The sequence below is a fragment of the Clupea harengus genome, chromosome 3 (assembly GCF_900700415.2).
Source record: "Clupea harengus chromosome 3, Ch_v2.0.2, whole genome shotgun sequence".
Classification (NCBI taxonomy): domain Eukaryota; kingdom Metazoa; phylum Chordata; class Actinopteri; order Clupeiformes; family Clupeidae; genus Clupea; species Clupea harengus.
The window spans coordinates 3854801-3880930 of NC_045154.1; the positions used below are offsets into that span (position 1 = coordinate 3854801).

General features: G+C 43.8%; 2 protein-coding genes across 6 annotated transcripts in view; both read left to right on the forward strand.

The window, feature by feature from the left end:
* The first annotated feature begins 38 nt into the window (after positions 1 to 38).
* On the forward strand, positions 39 to 18207 carry nudt4a (nudix (nucleoside diphosphate linked moiety X)-type motif 4a). 3 transcript variants are annotated; one of them, XM_012825050.3, is made up of 5 exons: positions 39 to 860; positions 11040 to 11150; positions 14182 to 14226; positions 14532 to 14619; positions 16137 to 18207. In XM_012825050.3, the coding sequence occupies exons 1-5, from the start codon at positions 762 to 764 to the stop codon at positions 16340 to 16342; spliced, it is 549 nt and encodes a 182-aa protein (XP_012680504.1). In that variant the 5' UTR covers positions 39 to 761; the 3' UTR covers positions 16343 to 18207. The 3 variants fall into 3 exon arrangements, with proteins under 3 accessions (XP_012680504.1, XP_012680505.1, XP_012680506.1); XM_012825051.3 differs by having other exon boundaries at positions 14535 to 14619; XM_012825052.3 differs by having other exon boundaries at positions 39 to 520.
* Positions 18208 to 18688: 481 nt separating this feature from the next.
* The window catches only part of eea1 (early endosome antigen 1), a 26592-nt gene continuing 19150 nt past the window's right edge, over positions 18689 to 26130 (forward strand). Inside the window, exons 1-11 of one of the 3 annotated variants that reach the window (XM_031564275.1) lie at positions 18689 to 18847; positions 21275 to 21352; positions 21586 to 21698; positions 21790 to 21844; positions 22003 to 22068; positions 22233 to 22263; positions 22458 to 22562; positions 23599 to 23720; positions 23831 to 23986; positions 25474 to 25488; positions 25964 to 26080. In XM_031564275.1, the coding sequence (XP_031420135.1) occupies positions 18824 to 18847; positions 21275 to 21352; positions 21586 to 21698; positions 21790 to 21844; positions 22003 to 22068; positions 22233 to 22263; positions 22458 to 22562; positions 23599 to 23720; positions 23831 to 23986; positions 25474 to 25488; positions 25964 to 26080 (882 nt within the window). In that variant the 5' untranslated portion in view covers positions 18689 to 18823. Of the gene's footprint in view, positions 18848 to 18886; positions 19485 to 21274; positions 21353 to 21585; positions 21699 to 21789; positions 21845 to 22002; positions 22069 to 22232; positions 22264 to 22457; positions 22563 to 23598; positions 23721 to 23830; positions 23987 to 25473; positions 25489 to 25963; positions 26081 to 26130 lie in introns of those variants that run through there. The other 2 variants (XM_031564276.2, XM_012825049.2) reach the window with 2 other exon arrangements.

Genomic DNA, 26130 nt, shown 5'->3' on the forward strand with positions numbered 1-26130 from the left:
GCTGGAAGCAGATGCTGACCACTTTCATAATTTATTTATTTTTTTCAGTGGAACCCATGCTTTAGATGTAGCGATCCATTAAGGTTCAAACCCTAGTATTTAGAGTCTTGGAAGTGATCACAAGAGGGAGCTGTTGAATAATCACAGTGCGTTTCAGGAAAAAAGTGACCATCCCCAGTAAGGGCCAATTAGAGGGGACAGAGTATTTCTGGTTACTTATTCGTAATTTAAAGTAAACCACTTGCCTGTCAAGCAATGTTTACGTCAGTCACTGTCTTATAGCTGGTACAATGTAGGAGGGACCAGGTTTCGGGAAATGATACGCTGCACTATATAACCTCCTTCACTGCCCTGTGTATCCATTAAACGCCCGTCGATCTGAAAGGAAGATCCTGTTGCAGCTGATAGAGAGCGTCTGCGCAGTAGCAGTGGGCAGTCAGCAGCAGCAGTGGTGACTGTTCGCGCGGGGGAGCTCTGTGCGGAGGATCATGCTCTCGGACCGCGACAAGAAGCCACCATGGTAGGGAAAAGACTCCGGATAGATGTGAACAACGCGACAGACATCCACGAAAACCTGCCATCGATGTGAAACTGGTGAATAGGAGCTTAGCGCATTGACGGCACCCAACGGAACCAGTAGAAGTGTCGAACCATTTCATTGCTTTTTCTCGCCCACCAGAGCACTTGCTCGAGGAATCCTACGCTGACACGCTATCCACTTCTCTACCACATCGGCTGCACACAAAATTGGAATAGGCTACATGATGAAGTTTAAGCCCAACCAGACTAGGACGTACGATGGCGAGGGCTTTAAAAAGCGAGCAGCCTGCTTGTGTTTTAAAAACGAACGGGAGGATGAGGTAAATTTGGTGTTCTTTCCTCTCGAATCCAGCAGATTCAAAATCATGACAGGCTTGAGGCTTTGTCCCTATCCACGCTTCTCCGTTGACGTTCAACACTGTATTTTGTAGTAGATCAAACTGGTTACATACACTAGCCTAATCTCGATGCTTCAGAGCATACAAAAGTGATCTAAACTAACCGTGTATACCAGTCCACGGGATTGATTCTAGTAGAAATCTACTTGACCCCTGTCACATAAGTTGTCAGAATGTAGGTGAAATCTTATTTGTATTTGACCTTTTAACCACTGTACAGGTGTGCGTAGGTGACATTTGGATACTCATGTTAGATGCCGGTTTATGTACGAAGTCACCTCCTGCACATACATCTAAGGGTGCACTGTAGTGTGGCCAATTGTGTAGTTACAGTTGTGCACTGTTTAGACTATGCAGTCTACCTGTTATGTGGCGTCTGGTTTTCCCTAAATCACTGTTTCAGTTAAGATGTGCTCCACAATCAGGAAATTGTGTCTCGGCTTGGTTTGTAAACAGTGAGTCAGAAAAACCACATCAAATCACTTGGCCCTTTCTCTTGCTTAATATAAGCCAACTTGACTGAAACACCCAGTTAACAAGTAGCTGGGGACAATAAGCCCCTTCTCCGACAAATATGAATCATCTGCTCCGTTCACTCCCCTAGCAGATTAAATGTGCAGGAAGAGTTCAGTTGTGTGTGTTAATATTTCCCCACCTCACACATTTAGGAATGGAGAACAATGGTGATATTTCCTCCCTGTGTCTGACCACATGGAGAGACTGGTCCTGTCTGGGGAAAGCCAGTGCCAGTTTTTCGAGTGCCTGCATTTACGTTTTATAGGCCATAGCAGCTTGCCAGTAATTCCTGTTGTGAAGTTCAATCAGATGTTTGGTTTGACAGTAGGGAATGTGGCTCCGGGCAAACAACGGCATTCAGGTGACTCAAGCTCTCCCACAGGTTCCTTCTAAGACTGCCTGACACCCCTTTGCCTGTTTACCTTTCTTTAATTCTCCAAGTCTTGCTATCTCTCTGTCTTTTCTTTCACTTAGCCACATAGAGACACAGACACTCTTTCTGGCATATGCAGCATGTGCTGAAATGAGCACAGCCCTTGCAAGTGTCACTGTAATGCAAATCACAGCTCTGTAGGAATGTGAAGGTTTGAATGGGCCTACCTGGTGATTTTGTATGATCGGTAAAAGACAGTTGGACGGAGACTCAGGAGAGGAAAGAGGGAGGGAGACAATGAGACATGACACAGGGTCAGGAGTGCATGTGAGTTTAAAGGCTAGGCTCATGATTCCTGTGCACATGACCACCCTTTCAACCCTAGAATGCCTGCTCGCCACCCTGGTCATGACCTTGTGTCTGGCCTCTCTCAGAACCTTACATTAGCACAGGCTATCTGCTGGAGGGTTCCTGTGATAGTTGTGTGGTGCCTTTGGAAAGTGGAGCTCAAAGTATTTTGGTCTATTCAGATGCAAAAGTTCACTGGTGATTGGTAAGGGGTTGCAGATTTGAGAGAAAAAGGCAGCCTTTTGTTTGTGATGTGGTTCTCAACAGTCAGACATCAAAACCGCCCGTGTCCAAAGACATGTGCTCTTGTCATGAAGTGCCAATTTCATTTCTGGTCCCAAATGACTAACCCTGAGCTAGCATTAGATGATATCAGATACCAAATAGTTGGTTGGTTGGTTTGTAGGATTATGCAAAAATCACCGACTTGATTTCCATGAAACTTGACTAACATGGAGAGATACAGGATTTGCCCTCGGGGGAGACATGTGCTCTACTAAGTGCCATTCCAGTTCACTATTCTATTGTCCGAATTTTGAATGTGTGTTGAACCCACTGGTAGCCTCTAAGATCAACACATCAGTTGCTTTAATAGTCTCTTTTAACGAAACAGAACTATTTTGGAGCTCTGATTGAGAGAATGAAATTAGCCAAAACTAATTTAAACAAAATGATCTATTTGCCAATTATATAATATAGAGTGAAATAAGTAATCAGTTTTAATCACACTGTCTTTTACTACAACACTTAATCATTTAAAAAAAAAAAAAGGTGGAATAGAATCATCCTAGTTAAAGTGTCGCAATACTAACGAATCAGCAGTCTCGTGATTCTCACCTTAGACCATTGCAGCAGGCCAGACTGTCTGCTGGAAGACTTCTGTGGAGGACATAGAAGTACGGATAAGGCAACTCACACCCAGATACTGGTCAAAACTGAATCCCTTGTTCATTCACAACAATCAGACTCTAAAACGGGTTCACCACTAGTGTAACTTATGATTGAAATTTTTCAGTCACAGAGTGAGTCCGCTTAGTCACTGAAAAAGGTCATTGTTATTCTTTCAGTTCTGAGAATGTCTTTTTTTCAGAACACTGGCTGTGTTGTTTACGTTTTTGTAGTAGCATACAGAAGAGAAAACATTATTTCAAGATTTTGAAATTGGGTGGGAGAAATAAATGACTTGAAACATTTCTTGAGTGGTAATGACAGTTAACACCCTTGGTGTTTTGTAACCCTCTCCTCAAGAGGGAATCCACTTCAGTCTAAAAATACTACTGCATGTTATGAAATCATGTGCGCAGGCACTGTGAAGGTGTTTTCTATTTGTTGAACACTTGACATGATGTATGTCACAGAAACATTTCCATGTGCCTGCCTTAGTACCTGGATCAGAAGCAAACTTTGAATTCAGATGTCTAAATACACCTGAAGTCATGCCTGTTTTGCCTTCATAGTCACAAGGTCACTGCTATACTAAAGAAAGTCCGGACCGTTTGGTTACTGAGTACTTTGTCGGGCTCCTTGGGGTATGTACACCTTTGACTCCAAATAGTCTGCATAGCAACAAGACCTCCATCTCTCTAGGCTTCTGTATGTGGGGGTGTAGGCATGGCGGTGCGGTAAGCAAGTTACACTATGTGCTAAAGCACCAAATGACCTATCAGCTGCAATTTATAGAACCAGGACGGAGGCTAGCTGCCCCCTGACAGATTCCCTTTCCCACCTCTCTCTCCTTCTCTGATAAACTGTCTCTCTCTCTCTCTCTCCCCTGCTCTGATAAACTTTCTCTTTCTCTCTCTCGCTCTCTCACTCTCACTCTCTCAGGCACACTACAACGTAGTTGCATGAAGCCACTTCAGATTAAAGCTGCAAGTGTTTTGAGAGAGCAGAGTGGAGCTTTGACGTCATGAGTGTGCTCCACACATAGCCTTTATCGAGAAGCTTTGACAAAGCGGCAATCCATACATACCTTCTCTCATGTCCAGTGACAAAACACAGTTCTCTGTCTATTATACTGACTAAACTGTGACCTCTTTTTATTTATTTATTTATTTGTTCCTGTTTTATGATTGACTGAATAGAAGTATTCCTATTGACATATGGTTGTTGGTATTAATGATGCATCAGTGCCTTACAGTTAAACTTTAATATCGTCTTCCACAGTGTTGATATCGCCCGAGACTATGGGCATATCCTGTGCCATAGATGGGCCTGTATCAAGCACACAAGCGTGTCAAACTGGCCTCTTGTCTGCATGTGTTGTCTCGATGCCCTAACTGGCTGTCTGGTCTGGCTTGTTTACCAGAGAGTGGAGGCTCGGCTGGGCGGAGGTGGACGTGCCACAGCTCCAGCCTGGCCTCTGTTCTGTTAAGCTTCAGTTCTCATGCAGAAAGACAACTGCTGATCCAGTGCTTTTCCAAAGGCTTGTTTGTGCCAGAGACCCAGTGAGAAAGAGTGTGTGTATGAGAGAGAGTGCTGGTGGGTGCGTGTGAGGAGAGAGAGGGGGAGGGAGAGTGAGGTGGGTGCGTTGTCACCCATTAGTTTGGAGGTGACTGTTCTACTAAATTTTCCTGCTTTAAAGTTCCAATGAACTCCTTGGAAATCTGGTGTTGTACCCATCTGCTATAAACCTACTACTAGCCTATCTGAAATCAATACCAATACCAATAATGAATACCTTACCTCTGTACCACAAGTGCAGTAATAACATTAAACATGCCAGTTTGAAAAAACTTTGTAAAGTTCTAATGCAAGTGCAGTTCTAAGTGGGTACTGCCAACCCAGTATGTACCACGTACAAATTAGCCAGTGGCAGTCTATAGTTCATAAACTGTGAATGTCTGGGACCAGTTCTTCATCATCTGTCTATAAATATTATAACATTGTTGTTCGGAAAACTTTCTTACTCTAAATGTGGCAAAAACAGAAGAGGAGATGGTGGATTACAGGGGGCAGAAGGACACACATATCCCATTACCATCAATGGCGTTAAGAGTCTCAGCTCCCTTACTGAACGTTCAGACATGGCATATGACCAGGGCCCGTTCGTCGTATGTGGTTCAGTTAAGTCGATCAATTGTCCCATTAGCCAGTTTAAATTACCACGATGCTTGAGGACAGGCTATCTCGGTTCGTCCAAGGCTGATCCGCGGTCAAACAATGTCGTTAATTCGAACCAGACTTCACTTATCAGGGTAATTGCGGGTGCCCATCGTACTTCAAAAGGGGGAAGCGTCGATCACGAAAACCATGATTTTCTGACAGTACAATGGCTACTAAACTCAAAGAAAGAGCCTCTTTTTTTTTCTCCGCTGGCAAGCAGTAGGTGATCATGAACGCTTATGAAGAATACAAGACCATAATCATGGCAAAATCCAACACCGCCACCGCTGCGAGAGCAAGACAAGAAGCTGTGTATGGGGGGATATCTATGTATGTATAAATTATGACAAGTGGTACAGTGGGTCGAGGAGTCGTTTAGTAATCGCAAGGTTGCTAGTTCGATTCCACTCACCTCCTTACCAAGTGTAGTTTTAAATTTCCTTGTAAGTCGCTTTGAATAAAAGCGTCTGCTAAATGACAATGTAAATGTATTAATAAGAAATTCAATAAATTGAAGCAGTGAAAAGAAATTGTGTGTATTTCTCTCTCTTCTTATCATGAGTCCACCTTAATCATTTTCTACAATAATGATATGCTATGGTGTACTAATAAGACTGTCATATAATTATGAGTGCTTTGTTCTCCGCATCGCCGACAAAAATGTACCACTCGCAAAAAAGCGCAAGACAGTCAATGCTCGGCTGTGGCGTGTGGTGTTTGCAATAAATGGCTTGAGAAGATCTCTTAAATAAATTATTCCTTGTCGGCTGAATCGGTAGCGCTCATACAAGAACTCATCATGATGGAATAACGGATCTTGGCGATTGCGAAGAACTCTCTCCTTATGAAACCCTAATCTAACTAATATCGCTCCTTGGTCAATGGGATCTCTCCTTTTTCAAGGGGGTGTGGCAAGCTTATCCAGCTTCACTTAAATTAGCCTGCGCTGGAGCAGGTTCAAGTTTATTGATGTGTTGCTATGGTGATTTAGCCAAAGTTGCTTTGACGAACCGAAAAGAGGGACTTATATTATCTCATCTTGAAAATTATCTCGGAATCTCGCTAAACGAGGTACGACGAACGGGGCCCTGGCGTAATTCGTCAGGTGAAATTTCGTCTTGGGAGGGTGGTCAGAAAAATCACGTTGGGCTGTCAAGTGGCAAGCTCAGTTGCAGTGCAGCGCCCGGCTGACGACGCTGACGGCTAGGGAGCTAAAGAGCTAAATAGCTAGTTAGTGGATTATTTGCCCAAAATATGTTCATGAATAAAGTAAACAACAATCAATTGTTTATGTTGACAACAACTCTGTCACTGTAGTGTTGTCCGTTCTCACTAGGACATGATGGCCTTGGAGATGTGGACAAAAGTGTCTCAGAGCCAGGAATACAGCAAGGAGTTCGAGGTAATTGATGTATATCTCCTGAAGTCAGTTTACTCCTTTTCCCTTCAGCAAAGCACCCCAACCGGACCCGAACGCATCCATTGTCACTACTTACTAAAACAGAGTTCTCCACTGTCTGAGCACATGCCACAGTCAAAAGCCACAACAGAGACTGGCTACCCACCGCTGAAAGTCCTTCAGAAACAGTAACCCCAATGGTGCTATATTTATGCCAGATGCCATCAGGACCGGCATTTGCAAACACAAACGGCGATACACCCACTAGTTCACGTTCAAGTGAGCCAAAAATTATCGGAATGTCAGAATTGTGGTTAAACAGATAGCGTTGCACAACATGTCACCAAGTTTCTTTGGATCTGAAAATATGTGTCCTTTAGATCGCTTGGTTTGAACCAATCATTCAGGTGAACTGAATGTAACCGGGTTTTCTGCATCAAGTGTATGTGTCGTCAAGCCGGGTTTCTACTGTGTGGTACCAACTCCACTCGACTCTACTCACCTTTTTCGGCTTTTCATTGGGCAAACCTGGTACCCGGTGCCTGGTACTTTTTTGAGTAGCACCTCCGTTGAGGTTCCAAGGGAGCTGAGACGATACCAAAAGCTGTAGTGAAAACAGAGAGAATCGTCACTAGTCATCAACACATATGGTAATGTTAGCTTACCCTCCTGTGTCTTGTGCCTTTGTCGTCTCGTTGTCTAAGCTCTGATGTAGAAATTCCCAAACCCTTTCTGTTTTTTTTTTCAGCAGTCTTTTGTCTTGCTGCCTTAAGTCTCGTCAGAAATAAAAACAGCCACATACAGACATCATGGAAGTTTCATATGACGTCACTATGATGACCAGCTAAATTGAGGGCGTATTAAACTGCAGTGAAAAACGTGAACAAATTCCTTGTGCCAAAAAAGAGTAATCGAGTCTGGTTGAGCTCTTTTAGGCTATAGTGGAAAAGCAGCTTAAGATCCAAAATAGGGCAGATTCCACACGCCCCCTTTTTTGGAACTAAGAAATACTGATTGAAAAAGCCTTCTGGGCTTCCATATTCAGGGAACACGTATTCAGACGTGATCTCATCTTTTAGAACGAGGGCTGATTGTGCTGGACTGAATTATCCCTGCAAATCAAGAGAAGTCCAAGTCCAGGGAAGTTAATCCGTAGACAGGGATTCGTGCTGAATAAGGCTTGTCCCTGAACCTGGTAAAATACTCCATACAATCAGGAAACAGGGAGTGTTTTGTCGAAACAGCTGGGTAGTTGAAGGAACCTGGAGTATGGTATATGGAACCTGGAATATTTGGCTACGTGTGGAGCGGCAGGCCAGACTGACAAGCCAATTTGCTGGTGATGGCACGCTTGAAGGCTAGCATCAGCCATAAGATTGATACGGCACCACTGGAAAAGGGTCATCTTCGTCATCCTCTGCGTGGTCCAACATGTCCACCGATGCTGTGAGTGAAACAGAGTCTGCTTCCTGGAGGAACAGAGGCCCCTCTGTCTCGAGAGAGCAGTGGCCTATGACCTCGGCTAGCCCAATTCTTGCTAGCCACGCCGTCAACCTGCTGGTCCAAGAGAAGCTGCTTTAACATCGGGTCGCCCGCTTCCTGAGACAGTGACTGTTCGCATGCTATTGGCAAGGTCAGCGCATGCTTAGCATGCGGGTAACCAAGGCAGAGGGTAGCTAGTTAGCTGGGGAGCTAGCTGGCTAAGAAAAGGGCCAATGGAGGGAATTTTAAATCTGGCGAAGTGGTGGCATGTTCTATAGACGTTAAGTCGAAGCTTCTAAGAATGTGCAGCACTAAACTGGCTTTCAAAGAATACCACAAGTGAAGAGGTTAAGAATGAGAGATTGGATCTGTACAGTAGGTTTTGGTAAGAGGATGCGGGACTGCTTGTTGCACTGACCAATTAGCCCTAACGTTGTGATTGAATTGAGCGTCAGTGAATGACGCAAGGGGCATGTACCATAGTGAGATGTCGAGCGAAACAGAACCAGAATGTACTTCAGAGGGTAGTGCTATCTGCACAGAAATCTATCAGGGTCGAACTTCCCTCCCTCCAAGCTATTTACACTAAACAGTTCCTGAGGAAAGCTAAGAAAATTACACAGGATGAAAGCTATCCAAGCCACAGATGGTTCTCACTGCTTCCATCAGGGAAATACTTTCAGTGCATAAGAGCACAGAGTAAAAGAATGAGAAACACCAGGCTATCATGGCATATAACTCTCCGAAGTAATAGGCTAGCATTGTTTATTGTGTCCTTTATGTCTTATGTCTTAATTGTATTGTTTGTGTACTGTGCTTCATTTATTTATTATTTATTATTTATCAAACTGATTGGATGGGAAACATAGGGGCCCAGAGCAGCAGTTGGAGCACAGAATGGTGATGACTCACATGTTCAACCAGAACAATACCAGTGTATTTATACTAGACCATGACCTAAAGGAACTTTGGAAAAAAACGTTGCTTTTTTTTTAAAATTTTATCTCAAGACTGAATCTGCCAGAATTGTGTGTTATGTGTTGGGGAAGGGTCTTTAAGAGTAATAATAAGTAATCCTAGTTCAAAGATAGATTTTAAATTTCGTTTCACTGCCGGGAATCAGTAAGACTTTCTCTTGAGCCACAGAAGGGTTATTCTTGGGCACAGTGTTTTTTTTTTTTTTTTTTTGCCCTGGCTATTATTGCTCTGCTCCTCGGCAGAGCATCGCCCACATTCCTGTAAATATTGTGGCAATCTTGCATCACAGAAGGGGTGGTAGCTGGTGCTTTTTACAGCCAAGATTCCGACCAAGTGTGCAAGGCCTGTTTTGTGTTACTTCTGCCCTGCTTGTGATCCAACACCATAAACACACATTCCCACTGAGCCTGAGATGTAATTATATAACTTGTTAATATGTAGGGCGGGTTTTTAAAGTCCATGACACTATTTTGAAGGGGCTCAGTATTAATGGTTATTGGTGGCTGCTGATTGGAGGCATTATCGGTGCCTCACACTGGGTGAAGAAATATCACAAGCTGGCCATGGTCTCAAGCCTCCTGAGGACAAGGAGAGCCCCCACCCCCCCCCCTCCCTTTCTGATCTCTGCAGTGCTTACCAAATGCTAATGAAACTCTAATCCCTTAATTAAAACCTTCCTACCTTTGATCTCAGGAGGCCACAGAGCCCGGTGTGAAGTTCAAGCCTCTGGCTGGTTCTACTTGTGTTTTTGTGCAGCACAGAAACGTACTCATACATGGCCATGCATGCACATATCTGTACATGAGGGTATCATTTGGCAGGAATCGTGCAGTCACAGCACGTGCACAAGCTTTGAGAGGCATGAATTGTGTGTGTGTGTGTGTGTGTGTGTGTGTGTGTGTGTGTGTCAGGGGGTCCCTTGAAGTAGGTCAGTGTAACACCAGGCACAGCAGAGAGTCAAATGACCGCGTTTTTATTTTTTCCCCTTCTGGAGATTTCCAGCAGTGGAAACTGCCAGCATTCTTCATTGTGTTAGAGGGCATTTGATTCATGTGACAGAGGATGGGCTCATTCACAGGCACAGGCATCTTTTCTCTGCCAAGCCTTGGCTAGACACAAATCCCTGCTTTTACAAATCGGCGGACTCCTTCTTATTCCCTTTTTCTACTGATTTAAGAAACGTATCATTCCTCTCAGATCTGTCTCTCATGCTTCACTGTTTTCTTCTGATTGGTGTTATATCTCTGATCCAAGATGAAAACTTCCCAGAATGACTCTGTAGTATTTTTAAAAAGTATACTTTTATTAAACTTGAATTTAGGGCCCTAGTCTTAGCGTGTGACGTGAGCATCTGGAAGAGTGGGAGGCCTGCTACTCCTCCTGTCTACCTCACCAGGGGCACTTCCCCTGGGCTAAAGTGGGCTTCCTCATTGGGTCCTCTGCAAGGCTCCTGCACCTGCTGCTCGTCTCATTGGTTATTTATGAGGGCTGATTCAGTTTGCTTTAATATGTTTGCAAACCTCAGATATGAGCACATGGTTTACAGTGTCCTATGTTACTAGCTGGGTTATGAGGTTGTGCTGCACCACTTGCCAAAGCCCTTTTTTTGGCTGTAAGAGATAGCAAGACACACACACACACACACACACACACACACAGAGAGACACACAGACACAGACAAATGCACATGCACACATGGCTCAGGTAGCTCAGGTAGTGGGAAAAGTGATATAGTCTATTTGGTGGTTCTTGCCTCTATCTGACTGAGAGTGATATTGGTTTCAGATGTATTACACAATGAGATGGAAGATTCTGTTATTATAGGCCTTTGGATAAAGGTACTGGTTGTTTGTTCTGACATGGCTTTCTTTCTTTCTCTCTCTCTCTCTTTCTCTCATAGGTGCTACTTGTGAGTAGTAGTCGACACCCAGACCAGTGGATTGTTCCGGGTGGAGGAATGGAACCTGAGGAGGAGCCCTGTGGAGCTGCTGTACGTGAGGTGTACGAAGAGGTGAGCTCACAAACATGCCCACCATCATCATCATCATAATCACTTTTATCACAATCTTCACTGTTGTCTTCCACACGTCTCCAGTCCAATATGAGCTGGTGCAGTACCATGTCTTTTCTGTGCCATCTATTAGTGTAAGTAACCACGTTCGCATAATATCGCACCAGTCTGGTAGCAGGCAGTCTGGTGCCAGATTGATATTGGTTATTATGTAAATAACTACATTCTTTACCAAAAAATGAAATATAAATAATGATCGTTGACACCTCTTACATTGTTAGAAAGGGTGCCCTTCTCGTGGGAGGTTTTTTTTGTCATCACACTAGTTACTCAGCTTGGACAGGTCAGGACTATTTCTGTGCAGCCAGCAGCTGGCCTTAGCAGCGTCTCCCACCCCTGCAGTGTCCCGCGCCCCTGGGCTCCAAGTCACCTGTCAGCTTAGAAGTGCTCCCTGTGCAGGCTGTGGAAACAATTAGCATTACAGGAGCCACAGTTGTACAGCAGCCAACTGAGGGCTGACTGACTGAGTGAGCGGAGCCAGGCCAAGCCAAGTAGAGAACGGTAACAGGGCCGCATAAGAGAGCGGTACTCAGGCGGGCTAAGGGGGACGAGGGATCAGACCAGAACGTTAACGTTCTTCCGGTGCCCGCTGGAGTGTGCTCAGGAGGTTCCGCGGCGAGGGGAACACACGCGTAATGGTATTGGGGCTGATTAGAGGAGCTGCTTGCACTTGTTACAGGATCTTAAGGGCTGAGGAGAGACTGTTCCAGGGGAGTCATCTGTTGACAGCTGTGAAGCATGGCAGTGACATTTGGAGACCGTGTCCTGTTACTGCAGTCCTCGACACATCCCTGAATAGGGTCTGAGGAGTCAGTCTCTCTCTCTGTGTCACACACACACACACACACACACACACACACACACAAACATGCAAACATGTGCACAGTGGAGCCCACGGGATGGAGAATTTGGAAAACAATTTCTGTGTAAGACTGTTGGGCGAAATTCTAGCCCTGTTTGGGTGTATGTTTGGGCAAGGGGGAGGGTCCCGGCTCCAGTGTATCAAACAGTATGGTGTTGTATGGTGAGGTCACACGGCCTAAAAGCAGATGTGATGAATAATGATGCTCAGGACATATCTGGCTATATAAAGAGCAGCTATGTCAGTCTTGTTGAAATGTGGGGAAGTTGCCCTTGATAACATATTTAGCCCAATTGCTGCTAAATGCTAAGATTACCAAGATGTTGCACAAAAGCACTGGAGTTTTGTCATGGGATCTGAAATCACGCCTTAGGTGAGAATAATTCACTCCACTCACATTACTTGCATGCTATACAGGGCAGCCCTGGACAGATATTTGTTCAGTATCACCCCTGTGAAGATAATATGCCTTTTTAATTTTTTCATAATTTCAACAATTAAAAATGAAATTACATTAGCCGATACATTTACTAGATAAAAAGAGTAGCTTCTATCAGTGAAATTTCGAGGGATTGCTTTCTCTCTCAACCAGGCCTTGGGGACCGTAACCCAAACTCCCGGGTCCCCTAGGGAAGATCATAAAGTGTGAGTGAGTTACAGCATCACAAGATCACTGGCATAGCAAGGCCCATGGGATCCAGCCATTAGCTCTGGTGCTGTGCCAGGCATGTCATGCCCAGAGAGTGGGCTGGGTTCTGGGTTGGGTTTGGGACAGGGGCGCGGCTCTGAAAATATACGACCGGGACCTGAGAAATATTCTGCCTCATATTTCTGTTTTATTCGAGGAGCCCCCCAGCTGACTGGAGATCAGCCTCTCTTCCTCAAGAAGAGCTGATGAGCCTTAGGCCATATTTCATCTCTTCTCCTAACTCATATCGGGCTGAAAGGTCACACAGACCCCAGATCAGTGCTTCTGCATTGTAACATGAATTGGAGCCCTGATGACCCTGTGGAGATCAGTGAAAATGGCAGCCACAGTGTAGCCTTGTTGTGCTGTGTAGTGGTGGATATCCACTGGGGAATGTGGTGGTGCATGGCTCTTCAGGGCCAGCTCGAGTCTACCCTGTGCGCCCTGGTTTCACCCGTCACTGTTTGCCAAGCTAGCAGTGGGGTCAGTGGCCATGCCCCGTTCTAGCTGCCGCCGGAGCAGAGACATCTTGTTCCCTTGCAGGTGTGTGTTTCACCAGTTTAGGCTGTGCACCAGTCGTGTTGTGGCAACACACCGCTGTCAGGAACACTCAATCTTGGCCCGAGTTGCAGTCTGTGTGTGGCTCTCTCTTTCTCTCTTTCGCTTTCTCTCTCTCTCTCTCTCTCTCTCTCTCTCTCTCTCTCTCTCTCTCTCTCTCTCTCTGTGTGAGATAGCGGATGCCAGAGGATTGGCTGCTTCTGAGTGTGAGAGTTTGTTCATCCTCTTGTTAAGCCAGTGAGATCAGACACAGTTGGGTACGGGGTACGCGGCCTTGGTGTCACAATCAGACTCCAGTCCTATTTTATTTCCTTCACGTCATGGGCCAGGTCGAGCGGTGTGACAACATCACCACCATTAGAAAGGAGCCACTCAAAACTCTATTGACATTCGTGTCATTTGCGTTGTTGCATGATTACAAGCTCAGACACAACTGGTGTAGTTGTTGCTGGGTTTATGATATCACTCTGTGATCGGTTCACAGTGTCAACACATTTGTTTTGAAAACACAAATCTGTAGTTCCACATTTTAGTTCCGTTTCTGAAGGCATTCACTCACAAAAGCACTTTTTAAAGATAATTAACATTTTCTTTCTTTCTGATCTCTGTCAAATTCCTTGTTTATTTTTTTTAGTATAACTGAGTAAGTTCATATCTATCTAAGTTGCAGTTTTAACAAAAAAACACATCTTAACCGTTCAGTAAATGTACAAATCAGTTCAGGTGCACATTAAGTTTGCCATTACTGGTCCTAACATCTCACTGTAAAATGAACTTGACGTGAATTGCAGAGGACTTTTGGTGTTAAGTGCTTTTCCATGGCTGGATATCTATCGTGTTGTTCCATGTTTATGTCTGTCCAGGCAGGAGTGAGAGGCACCCTGGGAAGACTTCTGGGGGTGTTTGAGGCAAGTCTTGTGATTTCATATTAAGCTATATTACAAAATAATAATAATAATGGTATTAAATAAGAACACTATCTAGTTACTTTGAATTATTTTGTTTCCATGTATTGCATGTGTGTATGTATGCGTGTCTGTCTAATCCATGTTTTTTGCGCTATTATTAAAAGAGTATAAATGTGGGTGGTGTGTTGCCTGCCTGTGTGTGTGTGGGTGGTGTGTGTGTGTCTCTGTGTGTGTGTGTGTGAAAGAGACCTGTACTGTCCTAAGTATCCCATTTCACTTCTTTATTTCTTGTTCTGTCCCCACAGCAGAACCAGGACAGCAAACACAGGACATATGTTTATGTCCTCACTGTGACCGAGACACTAGAAGACTGGGAAGACTCCGTCAATATTGGTAATTATCCACCCACCAGCCCTCTTCAGCCGCGTCTGACATCTCTACACCAAGATTGAAATTGGGACTTGACAGTCGATTAAAAGACATCAGTTTGTTTATGCTTGTAAATTCATGACAGGACGTCCTGCTCTTGTTAGGATGTCTGATACCAAGCCAACAAGCTGCCAGCAGTTATCCCAAAAAGTATGAGCGTATGAGTTTCAGATTTTGATTGCTCTTGGATGAGAACATGATTACTAACCCCAGAAATGATGTACAGAATAGTTGACGCATTTTTCTCAGTTGTTAAAGAGTTTTAAAAATAGACACTGACAGGAGAGCATGTAACTCAAAACTTTGTAGACTATTTGTAGATGGTGTGGAAAGAAAAAACCTGGTAATCCTTCACTCCCCTTGCTTGTATAAATAGACCCGAGTTTGTTCATTGGGAAGGCGGGCCAGTGGTTGTTTGCTAGGCATGCTTGTTTTCTAGATCTGGTCAGTGTGATCAGAATGTAGTGGTACCGATGTACACTCACTGACCAGAAGTTCAGCATCACAACATAATACTCACCACTTGTGAAATGGATGGTGATGCCATAGCCTTATATTCATTTCAGCTGAATGCCAGTGTATTTATGTTTAGTGTTAACTTGGGATGTAAGGCTGTATATGTATTTTACAGACAGGATGGACTAAAAAAGCCCCCCCCCCCCCCCCCCCCTTTATTTATCCCTCTCATTGTCCTCTCTATATCGTAGTTTACAGTTCAGGTTAAATGTTATATTTTGTTTATCCTTAAGGGAGTAAGCTTGTTTTTCTTTCATCCCCCTGTATCTAAATTAAGTATGAATGAAAGTTATATTGCATTTATTTCTTCTTGAAGTCCATAAGTAAGTACAAAAAAAGGTGGAACACAGCTTAGCACTTAACAATGTGTATCACTTTAGAAGAAACATTCACAGTAATATTCACAATGACTGTAATTATGTTCAGGGACAAGAAACGTTTCTCTTGTATTTGCTTTGTAAACCACTAGATGGCAGTAATGTGCACCACACATTGTAGGTGTTTCACACTGATGTTGGTGGGCTGAGATCATGCTGTTCTATGGGTACATGCCTTTACCTTTACTGCACACTCAATATTAAGTTAACTGTGTATAATTTGTTCATTCACATGACTGAGTTTCTGATTTTATGCAGAAAATAATTGTACGTAATGGGTTCATATCTAATCAGTTAAAATCATGGCAAAAGGCTAATTGATTCTTAATATAAGGTCTCACCACAATTTAGTTTATTTCATGGGACATTTTTTGAGACATAATCCACAACTGTAGAATTAGAACTCGGTCCACATCCCATTTGTGCCCCTGTCTGTTTCTCAGAGAGCATTCCATTTCATTTCGCTCTACATGGAGTGTCCCAAACCCCTAATTCCCTTCGTTTAAATGACTGCCTGTTTTCATAGGTAGGTATACTTGGGAGATCTTGAGGTTAGATTAACCTAGGCAGTGTCTTCTGCCCTGACAGGCCGCAAGAGGAAGTGGTTCAAGATTGATGAGGCGATTCGCGTGCTGCAGTGCCACAAGCCTGTCCACGCAGAGTACCTCCGCCATCTCACCGCTAACTGCAGCCCCTCCAACGGCAACACCCAGGAGACCGTCACTCCTGATGACAACGCTCCCCACCATGTTGCTCCCTCACAGGACTGCAGCCAGACCCACGTCCACAGATAGGACCGCCACAAAGGGTGGGAGGGTTGCCAAAACAAACAATACTACAGGAACACTCTGCTGCAGACTGAACAAAGAGACTTTTCACTTTTTACCTGCATGATGGGCTTCTTCGTTTACTATTTTAAGCTTTATTTTTTTTTAAACTTCAAGAAACCAAAGGAAATACTAACTAATAGAGTTTAAGAATGCCTTCAGTGGGCCTCTGGGTAGCCTTGTCTGTGACTTAGGGGTCTATATTGTTGTACTTACAGATTTTTTACAATCATCTCCAGCCAAACAAAGTCAAGATGTTGAGGATATGGTCTATGTGTGATACTCAGACCGGGCTTCATTGCTTTGGTACCTTTTAAATGAAATGGAATTGCTGCAGTATGGACATAATACAAGCTGTATTTATATTCTTTTGGGCACTGGTGAATTTCTACAGTGACTTTCTGTCTTGGTTTCATGACCAGATACAGTAGACCAGTGTGCCACCGTAGGGCTTTAGTGGATTGTATTACAATGGAATAGAATGGAAGTTTGGGGGAAATGGCAAAGTTTGATGGTTAAAATTGTATAGCTGTTTGGAATGCCTACTGTTTGTCAGTGAATACTGTTGGAGTGTGAGTAAAGTGTTAGATTTTGCCATATAAGTTACATTTGATCTGACAGTCTGTAATGCACGTGAAAAAATAAAATGCTAGTAGTTTTTTTTTACATTTTACCTCATAAAGTATTTTAAAGCTGCTGTAGGCCGAAGCAATGTTGGCATTTTTTGCAAACCTTTACCAGACTTGGCCAATGTATAGGTCTGCTCCCTTCAATGTGCAATGCATACAAAATAACTGGCAGGCTTTGTATTGATGTCACAATGTTACACCAGCTCCTATACTCCTTAATCAGCTACACTAGCAAAGAACTATGGTGACTTATCTTGAATTAGACCACATAAGGACAAGCCAATAAAAATATACATTTCCACCATGACAGGAAATACTGTGTCTAAAAGGCTGCTGTTAAAGGGCCTTGAAATTCACAAGCAACATCATGTCATATCAGGTAAAAGCCTCAACGAGTCTTTAAGGGAGGTCTGCATACCCTCCACCAGACTTTGTACCCTCAGGACTTCATACCTCAGTTCAATGTATGCCCGATACACAAAATAATTAGGAGACAGGGATGTCTTACTGGTCTGTACAGTCACACAATGTCAACATTTCAGTTGGTGGCTCTAAAGCCAACAGCTGTCCCAAACCTCTGCATTTTCTACTTAAATCCGCTTGTTTTAAGTATTGCAAAATGTTGCCATTACAGCTTTAACTCAATGTAGAAAATATGAGACATATTATAGTCCCACAATATGGTCTTAAGTTGATTAATTCACTCTCACCAGGTGCTGGGTTAGGTTTATCTACTTCTTTTCTCTGGGATATGGTCATTGGGAGAATGATGGAACAGTAGTGTTCATTACAGCTGGGTAAAAGCAAGGTTTTTTTTTTCTTGAGAAAGAAAAACAATATGAAGAAATGTGCTAAATAATTCACGATGACACAAAACAGTGGAACATGAAACCATCTATTGTCATTTTAGTCTTAGAATACCATGACTTTACCATATTTGTGGTAGCATGCACAAAATCCACGCATTCATTCAATTTCGACAACTTTGTCGCTCTTAGCTTTTAAGTGCAATGTTAAATTGCATAATATTAAAATATCTGTACTAAACCGTTGGCTGCCATCCTGTTAGTCTCCATGGGCATGAACTAGCCTAATGCTTTATACCAGAAATAATTGGTTTCTTTCACTAACATTGCCAGTGACTGTATAATGCAAAATAATTTTTAATGTACAATAAAGATGTATTTGTATTATTTCATTACATACACGCTCAATTTTTGAAGCATCGCTGATAGGATAATGGTATAGGTCCCTACTGGTTAGATATCTTTTTTTAAAGACCATAACAAGAACAGCGCAAGTGAACATGAACTTGCCTCTTTCTAACCTACTCTATGTGCTATAACGTTATGCCCTGTCAAAGCGTCATCTTTATTTCTATACAGAAGCCTATAAAAGAATCTCTAATATGATGCGAAACCGTTTATCTTCAATAAGTTTATGTCCCCTCGACTAATAACATAATATACTATATTACGTGTCGTCCAAAACCTTACCCTGTTTAGCTAGTTTTTGCTACGACGCAAAAACATTGGAATTTAATGCAACATATCAGGAAAACTGTTTCCCCTTTACAGCTATGATCAGTAGCCTAATTGTGAGGTTCATCAAAGAGGTTTGTTTTATTTTTACCAATTTGTAGATCTTGAACAGCGCCCAAATTATGCCCCACCCACCTCACACCAAGCCCCGCCTACCAGTGCTGCTGAGGCTGTCGCGAGCGGTCTGGTCAGGTGTTTCTGAAAACGAACATTAGTAAAAGTTTTATCATAGCTACGTGGTATTTTTCACTTTTGGTAAATAAAGACACAACAACATCATGCTCAGACGGATATTACAAATGGTAAGTCTTCTGCGCTTAGTCGACGGTGGCTGTCTTGAGTGTTTTGGTCATGCAGTGTTTGGATTCATTCGGTCTCCTTTAGCAGGCCCAACGTTACCCTTCCTCGTCTTCACGTATTCACGGTTTAACGTTAGCTTCAGACCGATAAAGATAATGTAGACTCGTGCTCCATAAACAGAAGGTACAACAAGAGAGTCCACGAATGTAGCATCTTTTTTTAAATCCTGACACAAAGGGCAAGTGATTGAAATTTGGATTGCTGTGGTTGAATTGGACCTACTGCCCATCTGATGTTAACGGGTGGGTGGGACGTTAGCGTATAATGTTAGCTAGTTAGCTAGCTGGCTAGGTAGCACCCTCGTCACTGGTAAGACGTCAAGGCGCTACTGTAAGCAACAAACACTACCTAGCTGCTAGCTGGCTAATCTTCTGACGTTGCCATACACTACAACCAGATTGTCAGTGCATTTTTGGTGTCCTGTGCTTATGATGAGTAAGACCTCGTGACTGCATTTCAACATTTACTGTTGCCCGGTAGTTCAAGAGCAACCAACGGTTGTTAGCGTCATGGCATGAATTACGGTCTACGGGATGTCTAACGTTAAACGGCTAAAAGCAAGTTTCTTTGCAACTTATGGTAGGTCAGAGAAAACATTTTCAAAAGCCACAAGGAAGACCTATGTATTAGACTATAGGGACTGTTTAGCAGTTCACGTAAAGCTTTCAGCCCAAGTGTCTCTTCAAGTGGCTAGACTCTCCTGCTACATGTTAGCTAGTTATCTATACCTGGCTAGACACGGCTACTCTAGCTGATAAGCTAACCAGCTAGTTATTCTGGCTTGCTTTGCAAGATGTCAACAGAAGTAATCCAACTATATGGACCCAGACGAAGCTCTGGGCAATGCTATCACTATCAACACGTTCATTTCGACCAGTGGGGAAAACAACAGCGATTATCCTCTGTGAAAAAAAGCTATTATAACTCCAGACCCCTCCTTCCCACTGTCCAAACACAACCAATAGCTTTCCAAGGTGCGAGTTCCATAGTAACTTTCAACATCAGTAAAAACGTCAGAATGGCTGTCTTCTTGACTTCCCCTCTGATAAATGACCTTCGCTGATTTCTTTGGGTTTGATAAGGAAACCATTAATTCCAACTAAATGAGAGGAGTTTTAGATGTGCCCCAGAATCCTCTTCTGGTAAAACAGCAGTTTGATAAAGTAGGTTACCTCATACAGTGGAAGTAACAGTCATTTTAAATGGATGCAGCACACTCACCAGTGAATAATGACTATGAAATGTCCATCCAGAATAATCTGCTAAGACCTCGGGGTGATTGTTTGTTGCCTTAAGGAAATGACTGATCTCCTTTGTCTTTATTTCAGTATGTTATTAGTCTGTCACTGTTCAAAGAAACATTTAAGTATTTAAACATAACTGAAAATCAGCCTGTCAACCAAATCTGTGCTTTGGGTTGTCAAGGTCATAGTTTAGTGCGTTGCATTACACCAGCATGGGTTCCATGTGTCCTCAGATAACCCTGGGTGACGGCCATACCTAGTGCAAACACAAGGCCATACCTCATATGCCAGACTCCCCATGCCTTTTCCCCTGTCACCGAGGAAGGCATGCAAAGGAGAGTCTCTCATTCCCATGGCAGTAATGGGATTGTTGGGATTGTGAACTCTTACCCTTACCTCAGGCATTTACTACAGAGTCCATTGGACATAGTAAAACTAAAGGCCAATATTCTTCTCTTTTCTGTTGCTGAGTGTTTGGAATCGGGTCGTGTGTGTGTGTGTGTGTGTGTGTGTGTGTGTGTGTGTGTGTGTGTGTGTGTGTGTGTGTGTGTGTGTGTGTGTGTGTGTGTGTGTGTGTGTGTGTGTGTGTGTGTGTGTGTGTGTGTGTGTGTGTGTGTGTGTGTGGAGAATATTCTCAGCTAGGCCATTTCAGTCTTAACCTCAGTGGCAGGCCCCTCAGCCCTCATTAGCACACCAGCCCCACAGAGCACAGCACCCGAGAACCGCTGGGCATGTGTGATCTGATCTGACATGTCTGTCAAACACCTTCCCTCTTTCTGTATCGCTTGCTCCCACTTTCTCTTCTCTATTCTCTATCCCCTCTCCTAAACTTGAAGCGAATAACAATTGCTCTGCCAGCATGAATTAGACTACTTTATTGTGACCAGAAACTAGAGCAAGGGTGCAGTCATTGTGAAGATAAAGTACAAATTGTGGTAAAAGTATACATTTTATAAAAGGCTAGTGTACACAAACAAATTGTCTGGAATCTTTATGTTCATTGAACCCTGATCTATTTAAACAATAATTGGATGTCGTTTGAATGGAAAGTGGTGTGTTGTCTTGGTTTGTTAATAAGTTCTTGCCTGTAAAGTTGAATGTCCTGTCTCTCCTCCCTCTCTCCAGACTCCTGGGAAGGGAGGCTCTCAGAACTCCGAGTCAGAGCCTCCCTCTGGAGATCTGAACAGCGAGCAGACGTCTGAGGTGAGCTGACCGCTGACCCCTCCAGCAGTTCTCATATGATGCTATGTCATCATATCTGGGACCGGCATAAGCCTAGCCTCAAGCCTCAGAATGTAGCCTAGCTAGCATATTTTTTCTGAAAAGCAGAACTCTGTGTATTTGTGGTTGAATCCTGTTGCAGTTGTGTAGTGATGTAGGCTAGGTGTTATGTTATTGTGGCCCTCCATATGAAACAGTCAAGGTGTGCTTTGCAGGGTTTTATATGCCCTCAGTGCATGAAGTCCCATAACTCAGCAGAGGAGCTGTTCAAGCACTATGAAGTGTATCACGAGTCTGCAGACCAGCCCTCGCCCTGGGCCTCTGGAAGGTAAGGAGCCTTTCTACAAGCATGGACATATGGACTCTCCTCATGGTTCTTCACAAGGGATCTCTATATAAAGGGTGTTCTCTTCACTTAGGGAGGACCTGGGCCTGCTCAGAACGGAAGTACAGGACCTTCAAGCCTCACTGAAGGTGAGCCATGACTCCAAGCCTCCTGTGCGGCTCCTATCTTGTAGCCCATGTGGCAGACCCACTCTTTCCCTACCTGGCTGATGCATCGGATGCAGGGCTTTCAAGTTTGTCCCCAACAGTGGGTTTATGTCATTTGTGTGTCTGTTGTGGTTTCTCAGGAAGAGCGTTGGTTCTCTGGAGAGCTGAAGAAGGAGCTAGACAAAGTTCAAGGGCAGCTGAAGCAAGTAATTCCTTTCAGATGACTTTTGTTGACTGTTGTCTGTTTCACTGTGAATATGAACTATAAATGCTGTAGAGGTCTGTTCTGTGTGTTTTTGGAGAAGGAGGTCAAGTTACAAAATCCTGGCTGGAGTTAACCTTGTTTTACCCACTGTCTCTTGCTCCACAGAATGATGGCCCAGCAGGTTCAGAGGATTCAGGTTGGTACACATCTCTTCTTCCTCTCAGTCCAGTCAGAGAGTGGGCCTGTGTGTGTGTGTGTGTTTATGTTGAGTCAGTGAAATGCTGCCGCTGCTGTAGAACAAGCGGATGTTTTGATTGCATTTTTAATGTGGAGTTGTTAGGCTTGAAAGCTGAAACCATTACAAAGGGAACATGTGTTTACTGTGTGCAGTTCTCGAGAAGAAGCTCAACGAGATCGAGACGGAGAAGTTCAACATCAAACAGATGAAGGACCTGTTTGAACAGAAAGCTGCACAGCTGGCCACAGAGATGGTTGGTAAGTGTGCCACTGGTCAAGAATGGAAATTCACAGAGTGGCCATTCTTATCTGCAAAGCATGATTACGGCCACATGTTCATGTGCTATCGACCCCAGGTTTTCAGGGAAGTGATTAGTTGTATCTGGTGGGATCCTGATTGGTTGGGTTGAAAGTCTGCAGTCTAACTGGCCCTGCAAACACAGAAATGCCCACCCCGATCAAAGATCTCTTTAAAGCCCATTACGCAATAATTGGTATTTTTTGCTACTGCGCTCCCCCTAAAGTTGCGGGGTGTAGCTCACTTTTACACTTTAGTAAATAGAAATTGCGCTTCGAGATCCCCTAATGGACAGTGTACACCTGTATTTGCTGACATGCTGAAGGATATGGAACCGGCAAAGACAACGGCAGAATCCAAAGAAGCATGTAGACTAATATCACAAGATTTTACACAAATATGACTCTGCATAGTTTTTTTTATTGTCAGATGAACGCTAACATAACCAAAGAATAAGAAGAAAGAAATGAATTAAATTGTATTAAATTCAAGGGGGTGAATACTTATGCAAGGCACTTTACATTGTTTTCAAAGTGTTTAAAGTGTTTGAATATCGAGTATGTGTAATCTAATAGACAAACTTTTTGACGTTAATGCTAGCCTGAGACGGGACTAAGGTTGTTGACATTGGGCATCTTTAAGACAGAGATGACATCAATAAGGTTACAGCCTACGTCGCATTTTTTCATAAATAACATTGGCAGGGATGTTTATGATGGAAAAACTAGTGGAGCGACTACTTTCCTATAACAGCCAAATGTCAAGCAACAGCTAATAAGATATTACTGACTAGTCCAACAGAAAGAAGCCCAGCTCTGCATCTGACTTGCATCCTTTTGTAACTTTTAGCTCTCGGCAACAAGTAAAAGCCAGTCCGAGACTGTCTCTTGTTCGGTTTCCCTCTCTTTTTCTCTTACTATCCTCCGACAATGTCTTCCTTGGTTTTTTCCCTTGGGTGTGTGACTATTAGACTCTGTTGCCTGTCTCTCCTCTCAGACATCAAGTCACGCTATGATGAAGAGAAGAGCTTACGTGAGGCGGCCGACCAGCGTGTTTCCGGCCTGACCCAGGACCTGCAGATAGAGAGGCAGGAGAAGGACAAACTCAACGCCGAGCTGGTAGGCCATAGACACACCGACCACACCAGGTGCCAGTTTCCATGTCATGTGACCCCACCCCCATGGTGATGTGACCTGTGACCTGTGACCTGTGACCTGGCTGTGTGCAGCTGCAGAGGCCGGGGCAGGAGGACGTGGAGGTGCTGAAGAAGGAGCTGGTGCAGGTGCAGACGCTGATGGACAACATGACACGCGAGCGGGAGGACCAGGCAGAGCGCCTGAAGAGCCAATATGACGAGCTCCTCGCCAATCACACTACCTCAGAGGTAATGACCACCAACCAGAGATGGGAACAGCCTCCCCTCCCCTCCCTCTCCTTTTCCCCTTTACCCCCCACCCCCCCGAACCAGCTTGTTAAAAATTAATCAACAAAGACTTAATCTGGACTTTATAGGACAAAGAGTAATAAGCCAAATAATATATTGTCATAAGTAGTATCTCAAATGTCAGTCTTGATGTAGGCAGATGTAGCCTCATCAGTTTATTGCTCTGATTACATGTCTGATTCATTCAGTCAGAATAAGATTTTGGGCAAGGCTGCCCCGTGTGTGTTGGATAAGCTACTTCAGACTTTGACCTCAGATGGATGAATGGTCATCTTGCACGTTGGTTGTTGTGCACCAGTGACAGGTTGCCTTTATGACCGATACCTGAGGTTAGACATTAACCCTGGGCCGCCCTCACCCTTCCCCTCCCTGCTACTGTAAGCAGCCTGATTTCACTGTTGGCCTCTTCCTTCTCAATGTGAAGGAGCACAGTAACACCCAAACTGGATGTAGAGCAATAGCACTTGTATGTTTGTGTGGATGGAGAGCATCTATATGGTTCTTTAACTTTGACCTGTTATCTGAAAGAAATCTGCAGCAGGAGCTTCCTCTACTAGCTGGCTACAAAATGAATGCCGTCTCTCCAGCAGACACGAACCCTTTGCCTCTCATAGAATCCCTGCCTGGCTGCTAATTTGTTCCAAGCATTCGTTTCTGAATAATTCAGATATCATTTCTGCATTATTGAAACCCACACGACCTCGAGGGTGGAGAAGTACGAGTCATCGTTAGGGAAGCTCCCTCCCCCATGCTTGATCATTCTCTTATGGCTCTTACTCACCACTGCACCTGCCCAGTTCCTCATGAATGCATGCAAAAGCCAATGTGCAGCTCTGTCGAAAAGGACCAGGTGATGATTGAATCTGGTGGGCAGACCTAGTGATTATTCACATAGATGACCCTGAACAATCAAGACTTTACAAGGATGGGCCTTTTTAAAAAAATTTTATGGCAAGGCTCTTGATTGATTTCAAATATTTGCGTCAGTTCCACCTGTTATGCGTTACACAGGTCATAACACACGCAATCAGCCTAAAACCAAAAACATCCAGAAAGATCTTCAGATTGTGGGATCGACTTAACTCAAGATCCGAAGCTATGTCTAGAATGCTAAGCTACGTGCTCCAGTGTTGCACCTGTATTCCGTGTCTGTCCCAGTTTTCCCAAAGGCATTGCAGTGTTAAGATAATCACAGTGATGAATACTGTCCTAATGGAATACAGCACTACAGTGCCTTTTGAAAATGGGATTTCCGATTTGTCCTGCTTTTCCCAGCACTTTTCCTGTTTGTGCACTACCCTGTGGTCAATAACCTCTAGTGCTTCATGTGTGTTTTTACTTACTTGTGTGTCTTTCTCCTCTCCTTCACTTCTCCTCTCCTCTCCTCCACCTCTCACCTCCCTCTGTCTGCTCTCTCTGCTCTGGAGATCCGTAAACTGGAGGTAAAGCTCTTTATCTCCACCCATTCTCCCACACAACCCTCAGACCCTCTGTCAGCATTTAGGAATGATGGATAAAAACTGCCGTATAAAATTAATGCGCTGGAAGCTCTTACAAAAATGGTTGGTGTGTCCAGCAATGATTTGTAGACATCCTGTAAAGGTACTTTTAGTTCCCGATTGAAAACATTCAGATAACTTCTTGTCAGGGTCTGAGCTGGTGTAACAGAGACATATCTAAATATGGAGTGGAGTGTTCACACTGCCCTCTTCTGCCCGCCTGTTTGTTTCATCTAATTCTGCCATCACTGTGTCTGTTGTGCGTTTGGTGCTGAATGTGAAGGAACATTCAATGTGAAACTGCATGTGTTGTTGTTGTTGTTGTTGTTGTTGTTGTTGTGGTGGTCGTCCATGTTTGACTTGTTGTAAATGTAGCTTGAGGTTGTCTGAATCTTGCATCTGTATGTGCGTGCTACAGAAAACCATCTCACAGCTGAAGGCTGAACTGGAGAAGGGGCCCCAGGAGGCTGCAGTATACACTCAACAGATTCATGAGCTTCAGAGCAATCTCAACAACCTCCAGCAACAGAATCAGGTAACACACCCATATACTTTCACAGCCATACACAGTACCTGGGCAATGTG